This window comes from Crotalus tigris, unplaced genomic scaffold, assembly GCF_016545835.1.
Source record: "Crotalus tigris isolate CLP2741 ecotype Arizona unplaced genomic scaffold, ASM1654583v1 scf7180000019173.45859301935:6455823, whole genome shotgun sequence".
Classification (NCBI taxonomy): Eukaryota; Metazoa; Chordata; class Lepidosauria; order Squamata; family Viperidae; genus Crotalus; species Crotalus tigris.
Genome location: NW_024097414.1, coordinates 5,434,147 through 5,456,796, shown reverse-complemented (window position 1 = coordinate 5,456,796; position 22,650 = coordinate 5,434,147). Strand labels below are relative to the sequence as shown.

The 22,650-nt window shown below is 45.4% G+C and overlaps 1 protein-coding gene across 3 annotated transcripts in view; it reads right to left on the bottom strand.

Moving 5' to 3' along the window:
• Positions 1 to 18,034, bottom strand: part of TTYH3 (tweety family member 3) — a 44,270-nt gene extending 26,236 nt beyond the window's left edge. For 2 of the 3 annotated variants that reach the window (XM_039360876.1, XM_039360877.1), the window contains exons 1-7: positions 17,714 to 18,034; positions 5,683 to 5,852; positions 3,610 to 3,721; positions 3,143 to 3,363; positions 2,558 to 2,653; positions 1,213 to 1,285; positions 812 to 887 (exon numbers count right to left, since the gene is read on the bottom strand). In XM_039360876.1, coding sequence (XP_039216810.1) covers positions 812 to 887; positions 1,213 to 1,285; positions 2,558 to 2,653; positions 3,143 to 3,363; positions 3,610 to 3,721; positions 5,683 to 5,852; positions 17,714 to 17,842 — 877 coding nt within the window. In that variant the 5' untranslated portion in view covers positions 17,843 to 18,034. The remainder of the gene's footprint in view (positions 1 to 811; positions 888 to 1,212; positions 1,286 to 2,557; positions 2,654 to 3,142; positions 3,364 to 3,609; positions 3,722 to 5,682; positions 5,853 to 17,713) is intronic. The other variant, XM_039360878.1, reaches the window with a different exon arrangement.
• Between the last annotated feature and the right edge of the window lie 4,616 nt (positions 18,035 to 22,650).

The window sequence follows — 22,650 nt, the reverse complement described above, 5'->3', positions numbered from 1 at the left end:
AAGGCCCAGGAAATGTACAGCCACGGTTGGCTGAAGTTCAAAACACCCTTATAAGATACCGACGGCTCATTTTGCTAGCTAGGGGAACCGAAAGAGCTGTTTCAGTCCTTCCTTCCCAAATTCCAAAATAGAGAACCTGACCAACAAGAAGCGGAAGCCCGTGGTGCATACGTTTGCACCAAATTTACACGTTTGCACCAAATTTACAAACAAATTCAGCTTTCGTGCAAAAGACTCTATCTGATTTGGCGGTTTGGATGTTTAACAATAGGTATTTCTGGATGCCGATAGTCCTTAACTTACAACTGTTCATTTAGCAATGGTTTGAAGTTACAACGGCATTGAAAAAAGGAACTTATAACTGGCCCTCACACTTAGAACTGCTGGGGTCATGCAATCAAGGTCAGGAGCTTGGCAATCGGCATGCATTTATGATGGCTGCTAGAGTCCTGAGGTCGTGTGATCACCTTTTGATGACCTTTCCACCCAGCCAAGTCAATGGGGAAAGCCAGATTCACTTAACAACCGAGCGATTTACTTAACAACTACAGTGATAGGTCTAACCACTGTGGCCAAAGAAGACTGTAAAATCAGGTACAACTGTTAGCAATGGAAATCCTCGTCTCCGTTATGGTCGTAAATCACTACCTATAATTCCTTTTTTCACTGTTCCATTTCCTACTATTTCAAGCGCAGGACGCAAAGGAACGTACTGCAGATCCACCCACACTTTCTGTAATCCTTGGTTTTCAAATCCCTCCGACGTCTGCCCGGATCTCTTAAAATCCCAATGCAGTCCCACTTCTCTTACCTGCATTCAGCACACTGTAGGCTTCCACCGTCCTGGACACATAAGCATCGGGGTTAATGCAAAAGTCACTGGAACCCTAAAACAGCAAAGAAAGTCCCAAGGAATTTACAAAAGCCACACTCGGCCACACAACCTGCAAAACAGGGGCCTTCTCCCACATGGGAAAGTGGGAACACATTTTAGAAAGGAGAAATCAAAAACTATGCTTGAATGGCTTTACCCAACAGTCTTAGCCACCAATTGTGGCTTATGGTGGTAAGTCAACCAGATCAAAGTCTCTTTTCTACGGCTCTGTGGAGACAAGGCGTTCCCGAGAGCTAATTCTTGGGCTCAGCATCCAGCAGAGAAGGGGTGCCAGTGAGGAGGGCCGTTCTTTGGCCTGGTGAAATTAAAATACTCACCACAGCCACCGCCAGCTCAAGTCCCAGTGACGCCCAGCTCACCGTTAGGGCCAGCACCCCAAGAAGACACACACTGCGGGAGGAATAGGAGCAGATTCAGTGGTCAGACACATTGGCTCCAGTTGCGATGGCTTAATCTGCCCTGAAGATTGTAATTCAGAGTTCAAACAGAATGGGGAAAAAAAGAACCATTGATAGTGGCTGCATCTGACAGTTTAAAGACGGCCCATTCAAATACATCTCTGCATTCTTAACACTCCTATCAGCAGCTGATTTCTTTGCAAGGAAGCAGAATCGCAGTTATCTGGCAAAAGTTCTGAGAATCCCAACCTCCCACTCTGCTCCTCCCCCCCCCAGGAACGTTTTTTCAAGGCCTTCAGGTTTTCTGGATCCATGAAACTCCCTCCTTCAGGGATCAGAACCTGAAGGAGGCCCATTCAGTATCCACACTTTTGAACCAAACATTTGGAGTCGGGTCAGCTGAAAGAGAAGGCAGTCAAGGCCAAAGTGCCAAGTGAGCTTTTACAAATCCTTTTTGCGGCTTCTCAAGGCATAACCAAAGTCAATTCTCTTTCCAAAGCAAGTAGAAAGAGATTTCCACTGTTTTACTAAGATGGCAATTTGCATGGCTGGCTACATTAAGAAAACCTCATACCCATTCCCCCCCCCCCGGATATTGGAAATCAAACTCAGAATTTCCGTGGATTAGTTTTATTTTTTGAATAGGGAGGACAATATAGAAGGGATTACACCTTATCAAAAGACACGTCGAAGCTACGTCTTGCTTCCCTGTAGCAGTTCTGCTGCCTCATTTCATTTAGCAAGTTTTTCCACTTGGGGCTATGGAGTAAGTTTTTACGCTAATCATTTTATACTCAGAAATGCTCAATTGACACCCCTGCATTCATTATAAGCTCATGTCTAAACAGAGACCAGGTTCAACTTGTGCTTCTAGACTTATAAAGCTAGAAACTGACGCAGCCTGGATGTTCTTGGAATACAACTATGTATTCTTCAAATGAGGACTCCCCAAACTTGGCAACTTTAAGTCTTGTGGACTTCAATTCCCAGAATTCCCCAGCCAGCCATGCCAAATTGCCACGTTTGGAGACCCCTGCTTTAATCTATCAGTGTCCAATGAATTATGAACATGTGGTCTATACACTTGACCATATTAAACAGGTCTATTATCTTAGCCTACGGCCCGTCTATCAAAACCAGAGCAGGAAGCTTTCAAATACAACATTGTTTAAATCCACGGCAATGCACACTAGGAAGCATCCTACATCAAATGATCTATCTGATTTTAACGATCTTCAAGGGCTTTTTCCTGATACCAACTCACCCAATGAGAATGGCCTTTGAGTTTCTGATTAGTCCAAATAGCACCAGCAGACATATCACAACATGGAACATGAGCAGGCCCAGATAGCCCAACCATCTATGGGGAAAGCAATATATAGGTGGTTAAGACATAAAAATGTATGTATAAAAATCATAGGCAAGGATTGGAGAAGTCATAGGACCGTTGATTCCAGGAGTCTGTATAAGTATCTTTGGGTTCTGAGAAGTCAACGGTGCAAAGACTTGATTGTTTCTGAACCATCTTTTTAGCATCATTTTCAAGGCAATTCAGATCTTAATTATTATTTCTGACTAATGTTCCCAAACATTTCCATCCGTAGGGAAAAGAAAACAAATCACCTTGGCCTGTAGGTTACATAAGAAGCCACACTTTTTATGGGTCACACATTCCCTCAGAGGTCATATGTCCACATAGGTCATACATTCAATGGCATCCTCATCAAACTATAGCTAGACCAAAGTTGACTCCCTCAGTGCAATGACATCCTCCTTTGTCCACCATCTTCGTGGACAACCCCTCCCCCCAGATTGAGATGAAATGAAAGCAGGGTTACATCCTACTCACCTGTACCAGTCGTACAGGTCAATACGAATGGCCAAGTCTTCTAATGAAACCTGGTGGTTCTTCCAGAAAGGAATCTCTGTGGTTTGTCTTACCAGGTCATCCAAAAGTCCCTGGAGCTTTTGAACCACGTGCAGATACTGCGTCTGCTTACTGAATATTATCTCCAGGTCTCCTAAATTGGGCTCTGCGGTTTTGTTTAGCGCAATGGCGGTGTCATAAACCTGGAGATGCAGATAGATCGGTGTTCAGTTAGCATTCTTTGAAGGACAACAAGTAAGTTGAAGCTGGCTTCAAGAGAGGGCGCCTTAAGGCAGCAATATTCAATGTGTTTCCTCAGCTTGTTCAATGGATGGAATTGTGCAATGGATGGAAACTAATCAAGGAGAGAACCCACAAGTCAATGAGACTTTGAGGACCACAGTTGATCACTTCTGGACCTGTCCCCCATCCTTGGGGACAACACTCACCCGGTCTTGGACACTGGCCACTGTGCGGTTGGCATGTCGTAGGGAATATGTCACCCGGTGGATGCCATCACTGGTCTCCCCGTTCCCGTAGAAGCCCACTGCTATGCCAGCACTGCAGAGAGACAGAAGACCACAAGGAGATAATCTCCATCTACTCCGACAGATGCCCACTGAATCAGCTGGCTTCAGACTTACGACTGTGTGATAGGCTTAATGACTGTGTTGTTGTTAAGTCAAGGGCCATCTTTATTGCCCATCCTTGGCACACCCCCCATGAAGAAAGAGGAGGAAACGCCTGGCAACAGAGCATTACATATTCTCTTCTCCAGGCCTGGAAGAGTTAAAAACCACATCCTCTCCTTCTGCTTCCCGCTATCTGACTTGGAAGAGCTGCGACAAAAATATGGTCCTGATGATTAATTCCTTATATACCCACAAGCTATAAATATCCGCCTCAGAGACAGTTCTGGACTATACTGAGTCTCCAAGTAGCAAAGGGGGGGCTGGGGTAACAAAGAAAGGGGGGGGGGTTGTGGAGAGGAATGGCCAGGCAGAGTATTGAGGATTAGGGAAGCCCCTTCTTTCCTCAGTGATGCTCAATAATAATAACAATAATAATAATAATGTGTCTTTAATTAAGAGGCGTTTCACACGTTGAGTCCTCCGAGCGCAGCCCACACCTTAAAGTTACTCTTGAGGACTGAGCTAATTCTCACATTTAATTACTGCCTTATTCTCCAACGCTAGGAGAAGGTGCTATTTGGAGGCGAGATGTAAAACCTCTCCTTTCCCATCCAATATGCTGGCGCCCCAACGACACAGAGAGAAGTCTACAATTTGAATCAACCCCACGTCCCCATCTCGTGGCGTCTACTTCCTGCCCTCTTAAAGTTCCACCTTCCCCTCCTGTTTCCGGAGAGCTGAAAAAGAGTGTGCAGGTTGCAAAATCTGTCAAGGACATGCTGAACACATCACAAATGGCAAGTGGTTTCCTTCTTCTCCTGAACAATTCCCTCCTCAGCAGGGCAGTTAAGGAAGTTGATGGAAACTTGTAGCAATAATGGAGAATATTTGCAGCTCTGGGCTGAAATGAAGGGGGTTCTAGCGCTCTCCGAGCTTGGTTGTTTTCTTGCAGATGTTTCATTACCCAACCAGGTAACATCATCAGTGCCAGTTAGGAGAGTAACTAGGTTTTTTTTTTTTTTTTTTGCAGATGTTTCGTTGGGAATGAAATGTCTCCAAGAAAATAGCCAAGCCCAGAGAGCAACAAGGCGTCCTCATGAAACTTGTCTGGCCTTTGAAAGCGCCAACTGAGCACAGAACAGCCTTGATGTGTGAGGCTTTAGGTTCAAATGGGGAGGGAAGCCTTGTGAAGTTGGAAAAAGACACAGCTGCATTCAAAGCACTGCAGGAAGCGGCCACGTTAATGCTCCTGCACAGTTTTGAAGTCCAGTTTTGGAACTGAATTTGAAGCGTTGCACAACGCTTTGTAAATCTATCCAATGATAATCAGTGGAGATAATTAAGACCTCCTTGGCAGAACTACAAATATCAGAGGGAGAATTTGATAGAACATGATTGCAGTATTCCAGTATTTGAGGGGCTGCCACAAAGAAGAGGGGGTTCAACTTATTCTCCAAAGCACCAGAAGGCAGGACAAGAAGCAACGGATGGAAACTAATCAAGGAGAGAAGCAACCTAGAACTAACGAGAAACTTCCTGGCAGCGAAGACAATTAACCAGTGAAACTGCTTGCCTTCAGAGGTTATTGATGCTCCATCATTGGCGGTTTTTAAGAAGAGACTGGACAGCCACTTGTCTGGAATGGTATATGGTCTCCTTGAGTAAGGGGTTGGACTAGAAGACCTCCAAGGTCCCTTCCAGCTCTATCCTGAATTAATTTGAGAAATCCTAGAGTTTGTTACATAAATGAAGCAAGCCGCCATTCTGGAATTCCTCAGATCCAAACAGATGCGTTACTTGGCTTGGTCTGGGTCCTGCTCCTTGTAGGAAACCCAACTGCATCTTGGTTAAGTCTCCAGCCCATCGTTCTTCAGATGGGGTCAGACTTACCTGCACACTAGAGTTGCAATGATGACACACCACGCCGTACAGCAACAATCTGCATTCAGTTGTTCTTCATTCTTCCGATGGTGACAACACAGCCAGAAGGAGTAAAAGAGGAGGAACAGGAGATCCAGAGCGAGGCACATCAAAGAGACTGCTCCCAACAGCAACAAGGCCTGAAGAGTTAACAACAAATCGAGTTAAGCAATAGGAGCTTACACAATGCAAGTTGGACAATGACAGATAGCAATTCTGAACAATGAATGACTAGGGAAGACCTTGCTGATAATGTTGGAAATCTGTATCTACCTATAATCTCATTAAAACAGTTAACAATGCTCAAACTCTTCCCCTTAATGTTCAAGAGAAGATTACTTTAGGCTACATGTGTATTCCTATTCAGGGTCATCCATGGGAAGGGGAGAGGGTCAAGACGAGAAGAGCAACAAGATGATCAGGGGGCTGGAGGCTAAAATATACGAAGAACGGTTGCTGCAATTGGGTATGTCTAATTTAATGAAGAGAAGGACGAGGGGGGACATGATAGCAGTGCTCCAATATTTGAGGGGCTGCCACAAAGAAGAGGGGGGGGGTCAACCTATTTCCTAGAGCACCTGAAGGCAGAACAAGAAGCAACAGATGGAAACTCATCAAGGAGAGAAGCAACTTAGAACTAAGGAGGAATTTCTTGACAGTGAGAACAATTAATCAGTGGAACTGCTTGCCTCCAGAAGTTATGGATGCTCCAATATTGGAGGTTTTTAAGAAGAGACTGGACAGCCATTTGTCTGAGATGCTATAGGCTTTCCTGCTTGAGTAGGGGGTTGGACTAGAAGACCTCCAAGGTCCCTTCCAACTCTGTTATTCTGTTAAAATCTGTCAAAGAAGTCAAACGTGTAATCAAAATTTTGACTTTTTTTACAGGGATCACATCTGTAGCATCTGTATAAAAGGGGCCCTCTTTCTACTGCACACTTCTGACTTTCCTTTTTTAAAACCCTACTACCTATAGGTACCCCAGTCCCTATTTATATATATTCCTTAGATGGTGGGTGAGTGTGTATGTTGTAGACCTACAAAGCAAGCAGCAAAATCAAACTTGACAGCAAAATTCAGATTATTAACTCCTCGGTTCTAAGACTTCGACAAAAGTGATACATCTCTGAAAATGGTTAGCCCCGGGGCAAGAACAGATAGTCTCTTAATCTATAAAATGTTTAGGCTGGGTTATTATTGGGTGACTTTTTCTGTACAGAGGAAAAGAGAGAGAGACTGGATTATTTTCCCATGCAAATAATCATTACTCTAAGAACTAGAATGAGAGAGAGAGAAAGAAAGAGAGGAAGAAGAGAGAGAAAAAGAGAGAAGAGAGAAAAAAGAGAGGGAGAGACCAATGAATAGACAACTTTTTTTTTTTTTTACAATGCAGTATAAACTCTCTAAGAATTTACACCTTCTACTCAACGGTGGGCAATTCATCCCTAGAGATCTTCTCAGGATGATCCACTGGGTTTCACCTAGACTTCCTGACTAACCAGCTCTGGACCAGCCTCTCTCATACCATCACAAGGGACAAATCCATTGCCCAAAGCATCTAGGCAGAAGATAAGAGTCAAATATATTAAGAGTTTTTCCCTAAAGAGAAAGCACCAGAAATAACATCTCCCATCAATTGTTGGCAACTCAACCACAACCTTGTTCAAAAATTAATATAAAAATGAAAAATAGCAGACAATTCCTTTCCTGGCATCATTCGAGCTAGATTTTAGAGTCCAGGTGGCTGGACAATCTGCTGCTATCTATTGTGCTCAGGAACTGCTTACTTTTATATCGATTCTGTGTTGATGTATACTTTTTATGCCAATATGATAGTATCCATTCTGTTTTGCTAGTTTTTATGTTTCGTGTTTCTGGGCTGATATTATTATTATTATCATTATTATTATTATTATTGTGAGCCACCCAGAAGTCATAACTGGGTGACATACAAATCCTGTAAATAAGTAAGTAAATACAGAAGCACCTTGTTGAGCAAGAACCTGCTCTGAAAATTATTATCTGTTTCTGCAGGATTAATCCCCTTTTCTATTACCTCAGTAATGGGCTGATTGCTTCTCCACAGAACAATAATTTAGAAAAATATCTGCCACACTCTGAATGACATTTGTACAGGCATCTCCCCAAAGACAAAGCCATGATTAAATGAAGCTTAGCTTCTGGCAGCTTCTCAAGTTAACACACTTGCTGAAAAGATTTTATCACAGAGGCTTTTTTTCCTTCCGTCCTTCCTTCCTTCCTTCTCTCCCTCCCTCTTTTTTTTCTCTTTCTTTCTTTCTTTCTTTCTTTCTTTCTTTCTTTCTTTCTTTCCTTCTTTCCTTCCCTCATTCCTCTTTTCCTTCTTTCCTTTCTTCCTGGTCCTAAGTGCTGTACCAAATCGATGGACCTGAAAGATTTTCCCAGCAGGAGATGCTGCCTCTAAAGATTTGCAGGTATTTTATAAACACGGAGAGGTGAGCTAATCTCCTGGAGTAGATCCAAAAACCCAATGAAAGAAGCAGTTTTGAGGATTTTTCAACTCAGACCACAGGGAAGAATGAGAACAGAAAAAAGCAGCAGCCAAAAGCATCACAAAAGTGATGCCTCAAACAAGAACCAGAAATTTGGACCTCCATTACTTTCACTCGGCTCTGGACCCAGGCAAGATGGGGTGGCCTTTCTTTGAGTTGGCCAAGACAATTAAGGGTTGTGTGGATGACGGACTACCCTTGCTGACACACATGGAGAAAAGATTCTGCAGGATTTGCAACCTGCTTGAATATCAAACGCCCCAAGAGGAAAAGAGCCAGAAAATTAAGAGTGAAAATGCTCCGTTAATTAGAGGGATTGATTCTTGGGGGACTGAAGTAGCTGATGGAGTTGGGCACCAAAAGTAAATTGTATTATCTCAGTGTTTCTCAACCTTGACAATTTTAAGGCATGTGGACTTCAACTCCCAGAATTCCACAGCCAGCATTGTCAAGGTTGAGAAACACTGTATTATCTGTTCTATCATTAGTCAATTCCAAATAGAGGCGCACGTGTCCCGTGGTCCACCTCCTGCTGGCAACATCCATCCCCAATGGATCAATAAAAGCTTCCCTTCGCAAGACAGGCATACCGAAGGACCTGACTCCAGCAAATATTTTTAGAAACGCAACTCGTGTGTCTCAAAATACTTTTTTTTTTTTTTAGCACTACACAAATCATTCACAAGTCGGTGCAGGTGCAAAGAAACAAGCTGTTGTGCGGAGCGCTGTTCTTTCGTGCCGGCGTGGCATCTCTCGAACGAGAGTCCTGTCTCTGAAACCCAAAGGTGAGGCTGGAGTCCATTTGGGCTCCCATTCTGCTTACAGGACAGGCCCCCACGGAGCCCCAAACGTGTTGCTAAGCGTGACGTGGTCCATGTGAGTTTTGCCCCATTCGGCGACCTTTTCTTGCCACCGTTGTTAAGCGAAACACTGCCGTGGTTCAGTTAGTGACGTGGCTGTGAAGTGAAGCTGGCTTCCCCATCGACTTTGCTTGTCAGAAGGTCGCAAAAAAAGAGGATCTCTTGACCCCGGGACGCCACGACCGTCATAAATATGAGTCAGTTGCCAAGCGTGGATCACGTGACCGTGAGGATGCTGCAACGGTTTTAAGTGTGACAAACAGTCATAGGTCACATTTTCAATGTGTTGTAACTAATTGTGCTAACTGCTGGGGCTGAATGGTGATAATCTGATCAAATGATTCCTCAGGCTTGAATTTATAGCCTGGGGGGGGGAGAGAAAGAGGGGGGGGGAAAGCAACACCAAGGGAAACCTTTAAAATGACATAGTATTATCTCTGATCATATGCAACTGTAATTTCAGAGGAAATTATTTCAATCCAGCCACTCTCCCTGTAGCCATTGCATCTTCCTTCCTAGGATCCAGCGCCAGGACTTAAAATGCAAAAACTTTCGCTTGCTTCAAACAGCCTTGCGCAAATTTTTATGCAAACACAATTACACTTCAGCTGCTGGGTTTTTTTTTTTTTTTTATGAGCGGGAGTCTGGTTATCACACCCGTGATGTGTCATCTCGGGCTGCAACTGTCAAGTTAGCAGAAATTCAGATTTATTCCATGCCACTCAAGCTTCCCACTCTGGAAAATGCGTTGAGGCATTGTCGGGTTCTCAATAAAGAAACAAGAACATCTATAGAATTTATTCCAAGATGACGCCGTTGCTAAGGTAATGCAAGCATTGGCTTGCTTGCAAAGGGCTTTAAAGAAGCCATTTTCACGTGACTTTAATAACAAAACAAAACCCAAAAAACAAATGAGAACTTCTCCTTTCCTGTCACAGTTTAGATCATAGAACTTATTGATTTTAGAAATGTTTTTAAAGAAAAGTTTTAACATTTAAAATTTACAAAAAGTTATTTTTTTCCTCTTTAGAGATCAGAAACAATCCGAAAGAATGTAGTGAATTTTATTAATATCAGTTGTGACAGTCTATAAAGATTTGTGAGCAAACAGAAAGATATATTATTTCCCACAGCAAAGAAAAGCAGATCAATTCCTTTATCCAAACAAAATAATATATGTAAGTTTGTTTCTATGTGGAAATCAATTCCAGACTTGGTGCTTTTGTTATGGGGAAAAAGAAAAACAAAATTTTGACTTTGTTTTTGTTGATTAGATAGGTTTGTTGTTAAAGAAATGGCTAGTGTATTCTATTGTATACAAGTAAAAAGTTGAAGTTGTAATATTATTATCTTTTACCGTGCCAAAGAGAGTTGGAAACCAATGCCTTTTTTTTCTTTATCTTTTTCCACCCCATATTTTCTCCTTTTCCCTTTTTCCTTCCCCTAGCTTTCCATTGCTTTTGATTTTCTTTTGCATTTTATATTCTGACATAATTAAAAAAAATTGATATACCTCCCCCCAAAGTGCATTTTTCAACATGTCCCCGACGAAACCATGAGGAATGCTTCCTGTGTTTCAACTTCAGGGTGGAAAACCCTTGTGGTTTTTCGTATTATTCCACATTATCATAGATGACGTACAGGTTTGGATGAAAAGTGTCCTTGTTGCTTTTTCAAAAAAGGGCTCACCAAAACCAAAATGGAAAGAATGCAACATACAGGTAACCCTCGACTCATCAACACTTGTTTAGCGACCGTTTGAAGTTACAACAGCACTGAAAAAAGTGACTTACAAACGTCACTCCAGAATCATGTGATTAAAATTTGGGCATTTGGCAACCGACCTGTATTTACGATGGTTTTGCATCCCAGCCAAGCTTCTGACAAGCAAAGTCGAGGGAGACCAGTTCGTTTAACAGCCTTGTGATTCATTTAACAACTGTACATGCTTAAGGACCATGGCAAAAAGGGTCTTAAAACAAGAAGCGCGGGAGAAGAGAAACAGGTAACAAAAATATAAGTGTGACGTAGAACAGAAATAAAGAGAAGAAAAAACCCTGAATATGGAAATGGTTCAGAAGCTGGTTTTCATATTCCGCACAAATCCATTTATTAAAGCCTCAAAAAGGCCCCTTGTTCCATTTTTCCTATCAGCTAAATGAAACAGTCTACATTTCTTCTCTTTTTTTTTTTTTTGCCCCCCATTCACCATGAATTCCACTGTGACAGCAAAAATCTGGTGAATAGCTTTTCATTCATCGGGTGTCCTTCCAAAGACGTCCCACAATTGCGCACAAGCCTTGTTCCTCTTTTGTTCGTCTGCAACTTCACATGCCACAGGAATTCTCAGCTAAAGGCACAAGGCTGCTTCACCAAGTTATCTTTAAGTTATAGAAGACTCCAGGATTCTTCTGGTGGCTATTTCGTTGTTTTTTTTTTAAAGTGTGGGGTTTTTTTTGTCATCCAAGCTGCGCCTGGAGGACTTTATTATCATGTGATTCATCAGTGTTCAAGGCTCTGCACAATATTTACTTTTTCCTCAGATGATTAGGCAGCTTAAAAATAAACTTGGAAGCCTTCAGGAAGACTGCATGACTGGGCTCCATCTGCATCGCAGATGGCCACCTCTGTCCTGCCAGATGTGGATCAGTTGGAAGCCCAAATAAATTGATGGGGAGACACACTGGGAAAACCAGGGTACCCCCCCTCCTCCCTTTTTTCCAATTTACACAACGGGCTGTGAATCCAAGGGTCTTTTTTAACAGAGGTGCAAGAAGCAAAATTGCAGCTCATTGGCAACACGATGCAAGTTGCCCTGAAATCACAGCTGTTCATTTAGTGACGGTTTTCACACTTGCAACCATTGCAGCATCCTCAAATGATCAACATTCAGAAGCTTGGCAACTGACTCGTACTTAAGATGGTTGCAGTGTGTCTCCAGGTTACGTGATCCGCTTTTGCAACCTTCTGACAAGCTGAGTCAATCAGAAGACAAGATTTATTTAACAACCAGGGGACTAATTGAACCCCGGCAGTGATTTTCTTAACAAATGTGGCGAGGACGGTTGTAAAATGGGGCAAAACACAGCAACCTGAATGTACGAATGCTCAGCTAAAAAAAATGGAACTTTCCAGAAATTTCTTTCATAACTTTCCACTCGAGAAGGGTGCAAAAACCAGCAGACGTTATCGGCAGTAATAAAAATGGGATTTGGTTTCTGGAAAACTATTTTTAATTTTTTTTTAAATGTGTAATTTTTTCCCTGATTCAAAGGAGAGAAACAGTAAAAACAGATGCTTGGAAAATTTCAGCTTCCTGATATCGCTTTCCTGTCCGTATTATTCAGAACAAAAACAATTCAATATGAAGGGTAACCAGAGTACGTCGGAATTTGTTTCCCTTTCTCTCGAAATACGCATTTGTTCACCTGCATCTCATAGGGAACCGAAAACAGACAAATGAGATTGCATCATATTTTGTTCAGGCCTCCTAAATTGCTATAGAAATAAAGGCCAGAATCTATTAGAAAGAATAACGCCGATTATTACTAGCAACAATTGACTCTAGTATGTAATTACTAGTCCTTCGTTGGAATTTTAGAGACTCACAACTCTTGCGGCCCTTTGCCTTCAGCTCCATGACACAATAATTGGTATTATTTGCCCTAAAAATATCTCTGCTCTAAAGTCTGAATCCAAAGAGCTACTCAAGAGCCAGATATGGGTCTGCAGGAGATGGTCCTTGGGCACAAATATTCCTACCTGACTTCTATCCCCTTTTGCAATTGCTGCTTCTTCTCTTTCCAAACTAGTAAGAAGCAACTGGAGCTACCAAGAAATCAAGAATAACCAGTTGGAAGATGGCTCGTATTGCAGATTTCATGGGTCCTTCTAACACAAGTTCTATGGGTCCTTCTAACACAAGACCAAGTTTTGCCTTTATCTACCACCTAACATTTTTGTGAGAGGTCAAGAGATGAAGATAGCAACACTCATCAAAATACTGAAAAAGGAGCTTTGAGAGATTGTTCCCGCCAAGGTGACCCATCTGAAAAAGGTCATGTGAAAAGGAGATAGACAGACACACGGACGCACACACAAACACACTGTATTGTAAGTAGAAGTGCACACAATACAAAGTTCACAGAAACCTGACAAATGTACATTGCACTAGCTGTTTGTTGACTTGGAATTATGAAGACACGCCCAAGCTAGGCTAAAGGAAGCAAACACAAGCCTTACACAAACTCTTGTGTGCATGTCAGAGCTGCAAATTTATCAGAGCAATGAATGGGGTTGAGAACTGAAGTCCTATCCATCCAGGGAGACACAGGTTTGGGGAGAGTGTCCTACAGAGTGGACCTCGACTGGAAAAGTCCCACCTGCAGCAGATCTTGCACCAATTCCTGATGAAGTCCCATTGCCCCCTTTACCTCCTTCTGGGGTCTGAGCTTGGCGTTTTTGCAAACACCAAATCAAACACGAGCCCAAGTCAATCTCCTATATATATAATATTAAAGTAAAAAAAAATGTTGCAAGAGGAATTCCAGATGATGCACCCCACCGTGCTTTGTTCACGTTTCCCGAAAACGGTGGAGCCTTTTCTTATCAGCTGCCACCACATTCCTACTGTTGCCGGTAAGCAGACTGGTACGACCTCCCTGGAAAGTAGAGTTTTGAAAAACATAGGAAAGTTTGAACCCTCCATCCTCTTAGGAGGGGGAGGAAGGTTGGAAAAGAGCAGAGAAAGAAGTGGAAGTCTTTGGAATATCAAATTGCAAAACGTAATTCAGCCTAAAAGCCACTTCAACATCCTACGACAGCAAGATCAAGGTTTTCTGCTGGTTTTAAGACACATAAACTTTAAAAAAAAACTTTTGTAGGTTTTTTTTTAATATCCAGGTTCATAAATGCTTTCTCTTAATGATCCAATACTGCTTATCCTGGAGCAGTTTAAAGTCATTAAGTCCCTGTTAAGGGTGCTGAAAAGATGGCTTAAATCCCTGGCACTCAACTGCAATTCCCAGGATTGTTTGCAGCCAAGGGCCGGTGATGAAATAGATCTGAAAATAAGTCAAACTTATAATCTAGAGAATTTCCACGCAATCCACCACAATGATGAAAACAGATACAGCTGGGAGCAGGTCTCTCCCTCCAGATCTAATTTCAACTTTGGAGGGACCGGCAAACTTGGCAGGCAAGATCACCAATGAAATTTTCAGAAGCAGGAATAGACAAGCCCTGCCAAGAAATAAAGAATAATAATTCTGCAGTTCAGTTCTTGGTGTCTTCTCAACTTAAAGGGGAAAGCCAGAGTTTGGGGGAGCATTTTTGTGCTGACGTTTCCATGCCCGGAACTCGTTAAAAAAAAGAAACTCAAGAGAGAAGCAAAGATTTCAGGACAAAAACAGGCTATCCTGGGCTTTTGCAAAAGAGTGACCTGGTTTGTTTAATTTGCACCTGACATTTCTACAAAGTAGTCCTAACAGCATGTCCAACTCTGGAGTATGGTAGCTTATCCTAAAGAGAGATTGGTGCTCTCTGAGCTTGGTTGTTTTCTTGCAGACGTTGCGTGACCCAATTAAGTAACATCATCAATGCTAGAACGGGCTTGTATATAAGCAGAGAGCAAATTCTTCTCTCTTCTAGCACTGATGATGTTACCTAGGCCAGGGGAGAATTCTGGAAGTTGAAGTTCACAACTCTTAACGTTGCCAAGGTTGAGGACCCCCGACCTAGGTGGGTCTTGTAACGTCTGGAAGAAAACAACCAAGCTCAGAAACCACCAAGGACCACGTAGTCCTCCTCCTCCCTGCAAACCACACTCCCTTCTAGCACTGATGGTATTACCTAGTTGGGTCATGAAACATCTGCAAGGAAGCCACCAAACTCAGACACCTCATTTCAACCCTGAGCTGCAAATATTCTTCTGCATTGCTATCCTAAAAATAAAAGATCTCCTGTGTTGACACATATAGACAGCCCATCTGTACTTCAACCTCTTCAGTGTGTGGTCACAAGGATGAGTTAATAAAAGAGAAAGTGGTTATTATTAACTCTCCCATTCAGAGTGGTTTTGCTTGCATTCTCGGTGACCTCTTTGCTTAAGGGTTTTGCTATTGTCTCATGCTCAATGCGCGGCCGGACACAAAATTGGAAGAAAGAGACCCGAATACAAAATAGCAACAGGCATGCATGCAGTTACTCCAAAGGGGTTTGTGGTCATAGGTCAAGGACTAATATGCCATTACTGAATACAAGAGGGAGGGCGGGAAGGAAGGAAGGAATAAGGAGGGAGGGAGGAAAAAAGAATGAGAGGGAGGGCAGGAGGGAGAGCTGGAGAGAGGAAGGAAGGAAGGAAGGAAGGAAGGAAGGAAGGAAGGAAGGAAGGAAGGAAGGAAAAAAGTGATTAGAAATCAGAGTTTGCATTTGCAGTCAGAGGAGGAAGGGACTTGGGCTGCAGGAGGAACAGGATGATGTAATTTATTTAGTAGCCCTTCACACCAGCAATAACTCTAACCTTCATGATTTACAGATGCTTTACAAGTCCTTCAAAGGCTCTACAGTTATGTTTACCAAAGCTGTTAAAACAGACAAACCTTAATTAGGGAGGGAAACCTAGAAAGGGAATTTTTAAAAACAACCTCAGCAGCTTTAAGCCAATCCCCTTCATCCGGAGGCCGACCACTTGGTGAAATAAGACACTACAGGGCAGAAGTGGTACCTGTAGAAAGGAGTTTTATTTCCCCCCCCCCCAAAAAAAGGGGAGGGGGAGGAAGACAAACATCCTAGGACACCTCAGCTTCCTACCCTTTGGAGCATTTCCAGGGTGATCTCTATACCTCCATACTGACGTAGGCATGAGAAAAGAGGAAGCATGAAAGAGAAACGGGGATATTCAGGACAGGGGACTTGAATAAATAAAACAAAAACGATTCATCATCAGGAAATAATTGAAGACGCAAAACCCAAAGAAAGCCCAGAGGGAGCCCAATTCTAGCCTATCCTGCCTTTAAACCTCCGTTGTTATCCTCCCGGCCATTTTTAAGCAGGCAGGCAGGCAGCAAATTCAGGCAGGATCCCTTTGCAACCCCATCAGAGACCCGGCTGGCTTCGGAGGTCAGGCAGAACTGAAGGCCCCCAGCAGCTTCTCCATTTTGGAAAAAAGCCTGGCTGGGGGAAGGATGGGAGAGGGGGTTGAGGGAAAGGAGGGCAGGTATGCAGAGATGATGATGATGGTGATGATGCCCCTTGGCGGATTTTGCCTGCCGGCCTCAGACGTCAGGCGCCCCCACCCCGTCCATCATGACGTCATTTGCACCCCCAGCTCAGTGCACATACGTGTCCCACCGGCCACTTGCTGCAGATTTGCTAGGGACGCAGCCAAAGAGCGCAAGGGATTTGGGAGGGGGGGGCAGAAATGAAGGCCTAGAAGAGGAAGGATCACCAAGCAGGATCTGTTTCTCCTCCCTCCCTCCATGTTTATCTCTCTATTTCCTTCCTTCCTTCCTCTTTCTATCTCTATTTCCTTCTTTCTCTTTTCCTCTCTTCCTTCTCTCCCCTTCCTGTCTATATTTCCTTCCTTCTCTTTCTCCCTTTCCCTTTCTTCTTTCTAGTTCTCTCTCCTTCCCTCCCTTCCTCTTTCTATCTATGTTTCCTTCCTTCCTTCTTTCCTTCCTTCCTATCCATCTAGAGAATTACAACAGAATCTTAGCTTCCCTCCAAGCAGACTAACAATGGCAGGTCTCAGAAACTCTCCCCCCCCCCTCCCCAGACCAGGAAACCCCCGACCTTCCTCTTTAAGACCTGGGAGTCTTGGGAATGCTACAGGAAGAAGGCTCTTTTCGGGAACGGAACCAAGAGGGGGAGATTCACCCCCAGGGACGGGCGATGATCCAATTCAACCTTGGAGCTGGGGGAGGGAGGCAAACGAAGGAAAAACCAGGATGCAACAAACCAACCCTGGCTTTCGGGATGGGTCATCTGCCGCTATTTCTGGAAGGGGGGGAGGATGGGGGGCTTTCAGAATTTAGAAGCCCCTCCAGTTTCACCAATACCCTCCCCCCGCCTTCTTCTTAGGGAAAGACTAGCCAGGAATCGAGGTTGCAGCAGCACTTGCGGGGGGGGGGGCAGAGATGAAAGGGAAAGCCGCAGATGAGGAAATGCTGGGGAGGGTTCCTGCGGGGGAGGGAAGGACGTTGAATCCTCCCTCCTCCCCCCCCCGAAAAGAAGCTTTAGAAAGATCCGCGGGGGGCGGGAGAAAAGTTTGGGGGAGGGAAAGGAAAAGGGGGGGAGGAAGGGAGAAACGGGGCGCCGCACGTAACGCCAGGCAGCTCGAACAACGCCAGACGGCGAAGGCTTCACCCCGAAAGAAGGAAACCCTCCCCCCAGGAAGCCCCCCTCCCTCCCCGCGCGCCTCCCAGCCGCCCACGCAACCGGCCCCATAGTCCTCGGCCACGGGCCAAGCGGGGGGGGGGAGAAGAAGAGAGGGGGGGAGCCGAAAGGCTCCCGGCTGAGCTGACTGGCTGCGGAGGATGAGTCTCCCGCGCGGCTGCGGAGGATGGGTGGCAGGGCCGGCCGAGGGGAGCCGCGACCCGCCGCCGGGCTGACCTGCTGGTACTGGGGGTCCTCGGGCCGGAACTCGTCGGGGGCGGCCTCCCAGCTCAGGCTGAAGTGCGGCAGGCGGTGCAGCAGGCTGACCCACCAGGGCGGCGAGTAGCTCACCCCCGCCGCCGCCATCCCGGCCCGGCCGGGCAGAGGGGCGCCCGGTGCAAGCCCGGCTGGCCGCGCCGCTTCACGCCCGCCCGCCGCCGCTTCCTCCTCCTCCTCCGGCCATGCGCCCGGCCGCGCTCCGGCCGCCCCGCCGCTGCTCCTGCTCCTGCTCCTGGGCGCCGCCCCGCATGGCCCGCGCGCCCCTCCGCCCCGGCCGGCCGGCGCTCTTTGTTCGCCCGGAGCCTCGCCGGCTCCGCCTCGGCCGACGCGCCGCCCCCGCCGCCTGGCGCCGCCCGAGAAGCAGCGGCGGGAGGAGGAGGAGGAGGAGCCCAGCCGATCCAGGCAGGCAGGGAGGGAGGAAGCTCCGGGCCCCGGCGCTTCTCCCCCCCCCCTCCGAGCGGGCTTCCTCGCCTTCCCGCTGGGGCTGTGGGCGGAGTTAGTGGGGGGGGGAGGATGGCTAGGAAAGAACGCCTTTGGGGGGGGGCTGCTCTTCTCGGCCCCCGCGGCGGCTTTCGTCCTCTCTTGGCAGGGCGAGAACGGCCCGCGGGTCAGCGAATGCCCTGCTGAACCTGGGCAGGAGGACGGAGGAGATGCTCTCTTAAGGTCCCTTCTTCTCCTCCCTCTCCCTGTTATGTCTGATGGGTCAATAGGGCCCACTGATGCTTCCCCAGAAGGCAGCTGCTCTGTGCCAGCTGCTGGACCTGGGTAGGAGGATGGATGAGATGGTCTTTTAAAGTCTCCTCCTCCTCCTCCTATTCTTCTTCTTCTTCTTCTTCTTCTTCTTCTTCTTCTTCTTCTTCTTCTTCTTCTTCTTCTTCTTCTTCTTCTTCTTCTTCTTCTTCTTCTTCTTCTTCTTCTTCTTCTTTCCTTTCCTCCTCCTCCTCCTCCTCCTTCTTCCGTCTTCTTCCTCTCCTCCTCCTTCCCCTTACTGGACTTGGACAGGAGGTCCAATGAGATGGTCTCTTAAGGTCCTTTCTCAATGATTTGATGGGCAGTGTCAAAACCAGCTAGCTTTCAACAACTCAGAGCAGGACAATGCTTTCGCTTTTATCGGTGTTTCTGAAACTTGGCAGCTTTAAAACAGGTGGACTTCCAGAATTCCCCAGCCAGCATTGCTAGCCAGCCATGATGGGGGAAAGCATCACTTTCCCCCCAAATTTTGGAACTTGGGGTCCTCTGACAAAACCATCAACGGCCAGCAAAACTGACTGGTTTCAGGCAAATTAAAGTCCCACTCTGAGCCTGTCCTGTCGGCTCACTTGGTGTAACAGCAGAGCCATTGTTACAAACATGACTCCCTAATTTTGTCATTTGCAGTGATTTTTTACAACTTGCCTTCCTTCTGCTCCGATACTAGGGCCCTAATTCTAGTTGGCTGCTTTGCTCCATGCAAAAAGAGGCTTTTCCCCCCCCCCCTTTCATACAAGCTCCTGCCAAGGCCGAACCTCGTTTCTCAAAGCCTAGATGCATTTTGGAAACGGTCCCCTCATTCCCTGGCTCGAATTAAATACCCGTCACGTGCTGATCCCGGATCTGCTGGATATTATCCGCGCAGCATAAAACTGGGCCTGGGCCAGCCCTCATATTGGAATAATTTAGCGCCAATCCTGGCTGGATGAAATTAAACCCCCCTTGCAGAAGGCAAGCCAAATATATCCTCTTTAAGACGAGGAAGAAGTTTGTCCCGATTAGCTTCAAGATTGTGTGGAACACGATAGATAATAAGTAGCCATTGTGTTTTTTTTTTTTAAATGTCCTGAATGTATTGCCGGGCCTCGTGCGAAGATTAGCCTATGGATGGGGAGACAACGGGGGGGGGAACATTTGTGCAAATGGTTTACATTAGGGAGGAATGCGTCCAATGAAAAATAAAACTCGCCGTGTACTTTTCAGGAATCCTCCAAGCAGCTTTAATTTGAAAGCCAATCCTGCAGATTATATACCGTTTGCTCAACTCTTCTTTATTGTCTAAGACCTTTTGCTCCATGATCACTGAAGTATTTAAGAAAGGATGGGTGTAAAATTTAGGATGGTTTCACCTGAGAATAAAGCAGCACTGGGAAGCTGACTTAATGTGGACCACCCTCAAATCTTTTCCATCACCAAATCGTTAAAACGCAATTAAAGCAGCCGTTTAAAAAGCTAACCCACACAGCTCATGGACCAACTGTGGGGCTCTTTTTAAGCTGTTCCGAATATGTGCCGTTTCGTCCCTGCACCCCTTTTGTCACTCACGAAGCTTTTCCAGACTTCCTTTCTCAGCTCAAAGAGTTGCAGCCACTGAGGATGTCTTTTAGATGCTGGTTCATTCGTTCAAAGATGCATTTTTCCTAATGCATTTACTATGCAACAAGTTTGAAGATTAAGGGCAGTTCTTAATCTTAAAAGGCCACTGATGTGCTCGCTTTGGGCAAACATAAATGGCTTGCAAAAGATTTTGATTTCCTTCCTTCTTTCCTCCTTTCTTTCTTTCCTTCCTTCCTCCTATTCCCTCCTTCCCTCCTTCCTTCCCACAAATGGGCAAAAACTAAAAAAGGCAGAGGTGGCGAGCCTCTTATGGATTAGCACATTTTGTAAGCCTGCCTCTATCCTCCTTTCCTGAGCAGCGAAAAGAAGACACCCTTATCAGGGTAGCACTGTCCAACCCCCCTTCCCAATGCCTCATTTCCTCTGCCTTCACAGGGGATCAGCCTTGTGCCTCCAGATGTTTTAAGCTTTGAAGTTCCTACTTCAGCCCAGCATCTCCTCCCCTTCCTTCTGCATCTCAATTACATCATCACAATGGCAGGGATGGAAATACACACAGGCACGCGCACATACACACACACAAGCCACCTAGCTGCTTCAGAACTTGACTTCTGAGCCACAGCTAAACTGCCTTGCTATTAAAAATCTCATCCACAGGAGCTGTAAAAAGAGGATTACAAGTCCCGTCATCACAGATCTGTATAACCACGACGGTCCAATCAGGTTTCTCAAACGTGGCCATTTGAAGACTTTAAACTCCCAGAATTCCACAGTAATCATTCCCTAAGATTGGCAAGCAGTGGTGGACCAGATCACTGAAGAATGCAGAACAGGTCCAAGGCAAACTGCTGACTGTGCCAATAGAAGAAAATAGTTGTAGTTTGGGTTGAACTATGGGGTCCTTGGTGCTCTCTGAGCTTGGCTGTTTTCTTGAAAACATTTCATGACCCAACTACGGTAGGTAACATCATCAATGCCAGAAGGAAGTGGGGTTTGCAGCGAGGAGGAGGAGGAGGAGAATGTGGGTCCTTGGTGCTGAGCTTGTCTGTTTTCTTGCAGACATTTCATGACCCAACTAAGTTACATCAACAGTACTAGAAGAGTCTGCTCTCTGCCTCCAGAATGGTCATGGATTAACCAAGATGCCACCTTTCAGAAGCCTTTGCCCTGGTGCCGATGTCCCACACTTCATCTGGCATTAAAAACTAATTGGTCACAGCCAATTAGGGACCACTTGCCTGGCCTTGGTTGTTTGCAAGTACCCAGCCTAAAACTGGAGTGAAAATGCAGGTAGAATATTTGTCATGCGGCCTAAAACGAGAGGCCAACGTTAAAACTCCTTCTCGATTCCTGCCCTCCAGCGGGAAGCTTGCCTTACGGATAATAAAATTGTGCCCTGCAACCAGAGTGAGCATCCTGGCCGGGGAGGTGAAGTTCTTCTAATCTATGAGATTAATTTGATCCTACTTAGGAAATGCGCCTTACAAGGAAGCAGATGGCGAGCAATCCCTTAACAATTATGGCTCACTTGCCTGGGCCGCTGTCTGTAATTTTTGAGGCGCTTCCTATGCTGCTTTGCCTAAACACCCTTCTCCACCCACGCCTTCTGTTCCTTTGTTTGAGAAAGCAACGTGGGAAACGCGAAAGGGGGAGGGGGGTTAAGAAGACGCACCGTGGCTGTTGACGAAGCAGCCAACCTGTTTAATTTGGGAGAATTTGCCAAATGAAAACTTACTTCTTGGAAAAGGCTTCTAGGGAAGGAGGAGGAGGAGGAAATGCTTTGTTTTAAATGTGCACCTTGTTCGCTTTGACCTTGGCTGGACAAAGGCACCCGGACACTTGTAGTGCTAGAGGGGACCAACAGATGCCTTGAAGATTCCCTAAGCAGAGTCTCAAGGTACAAACTCTTCATTCTTGTCTTCACAGCTTTTCTGGATGGTGGTGGTGGTGATTTGCAATCCTGGGACCCTTAAATCTCTACACATCTGCAGGACACCAGAAGGAAGAAAGCGACTCCATTTTTCCATACGGGACGGTTCATAGGCGACCGTTTTATAACTTCAAATCTTTGGGCGTTAGAAGTCATTCTCTAAAAGCTGGATGGAACCCTTTAGAGCTTGAAAGATGATATCTGTTTTTAAGTAGAACATCCGCTATATTGTTTATATCATTATAAACTGAGAAAGGAAGGAAGGAAGGAAGGAAGGAAGGAAGGAAGGAAGGAAGGAAGGAAGGAAGGAAGGAAGGAAGGAAGGAAGGAAGGAAATTACTAGATTAAAAAACAAATCCATTTTTCCCACTGGTGACAAAGGTCACTCCCTGACCTTAACTGAGTTTAGGGATTTGACAACAGGAAGTCAGCAAGAAGCCATCATACCAGATGTGTTCAGCTCTGCTTTTGGCACACTCCTCCATTTTGCTGAAAATGCAAAGAAGTTTTGAACCTTGAGCTGTGCAAAATAGTCTGATGCAAAATAGTCTTTACCTTGCTCTACCAATAACCTCTATTTTTTTTCTCATCGTTCCCTGTTGTGTAAAGCAATGTTGTGACTGCAGGTCTGATGCCAGCTAGATTCCATGGCACCCAT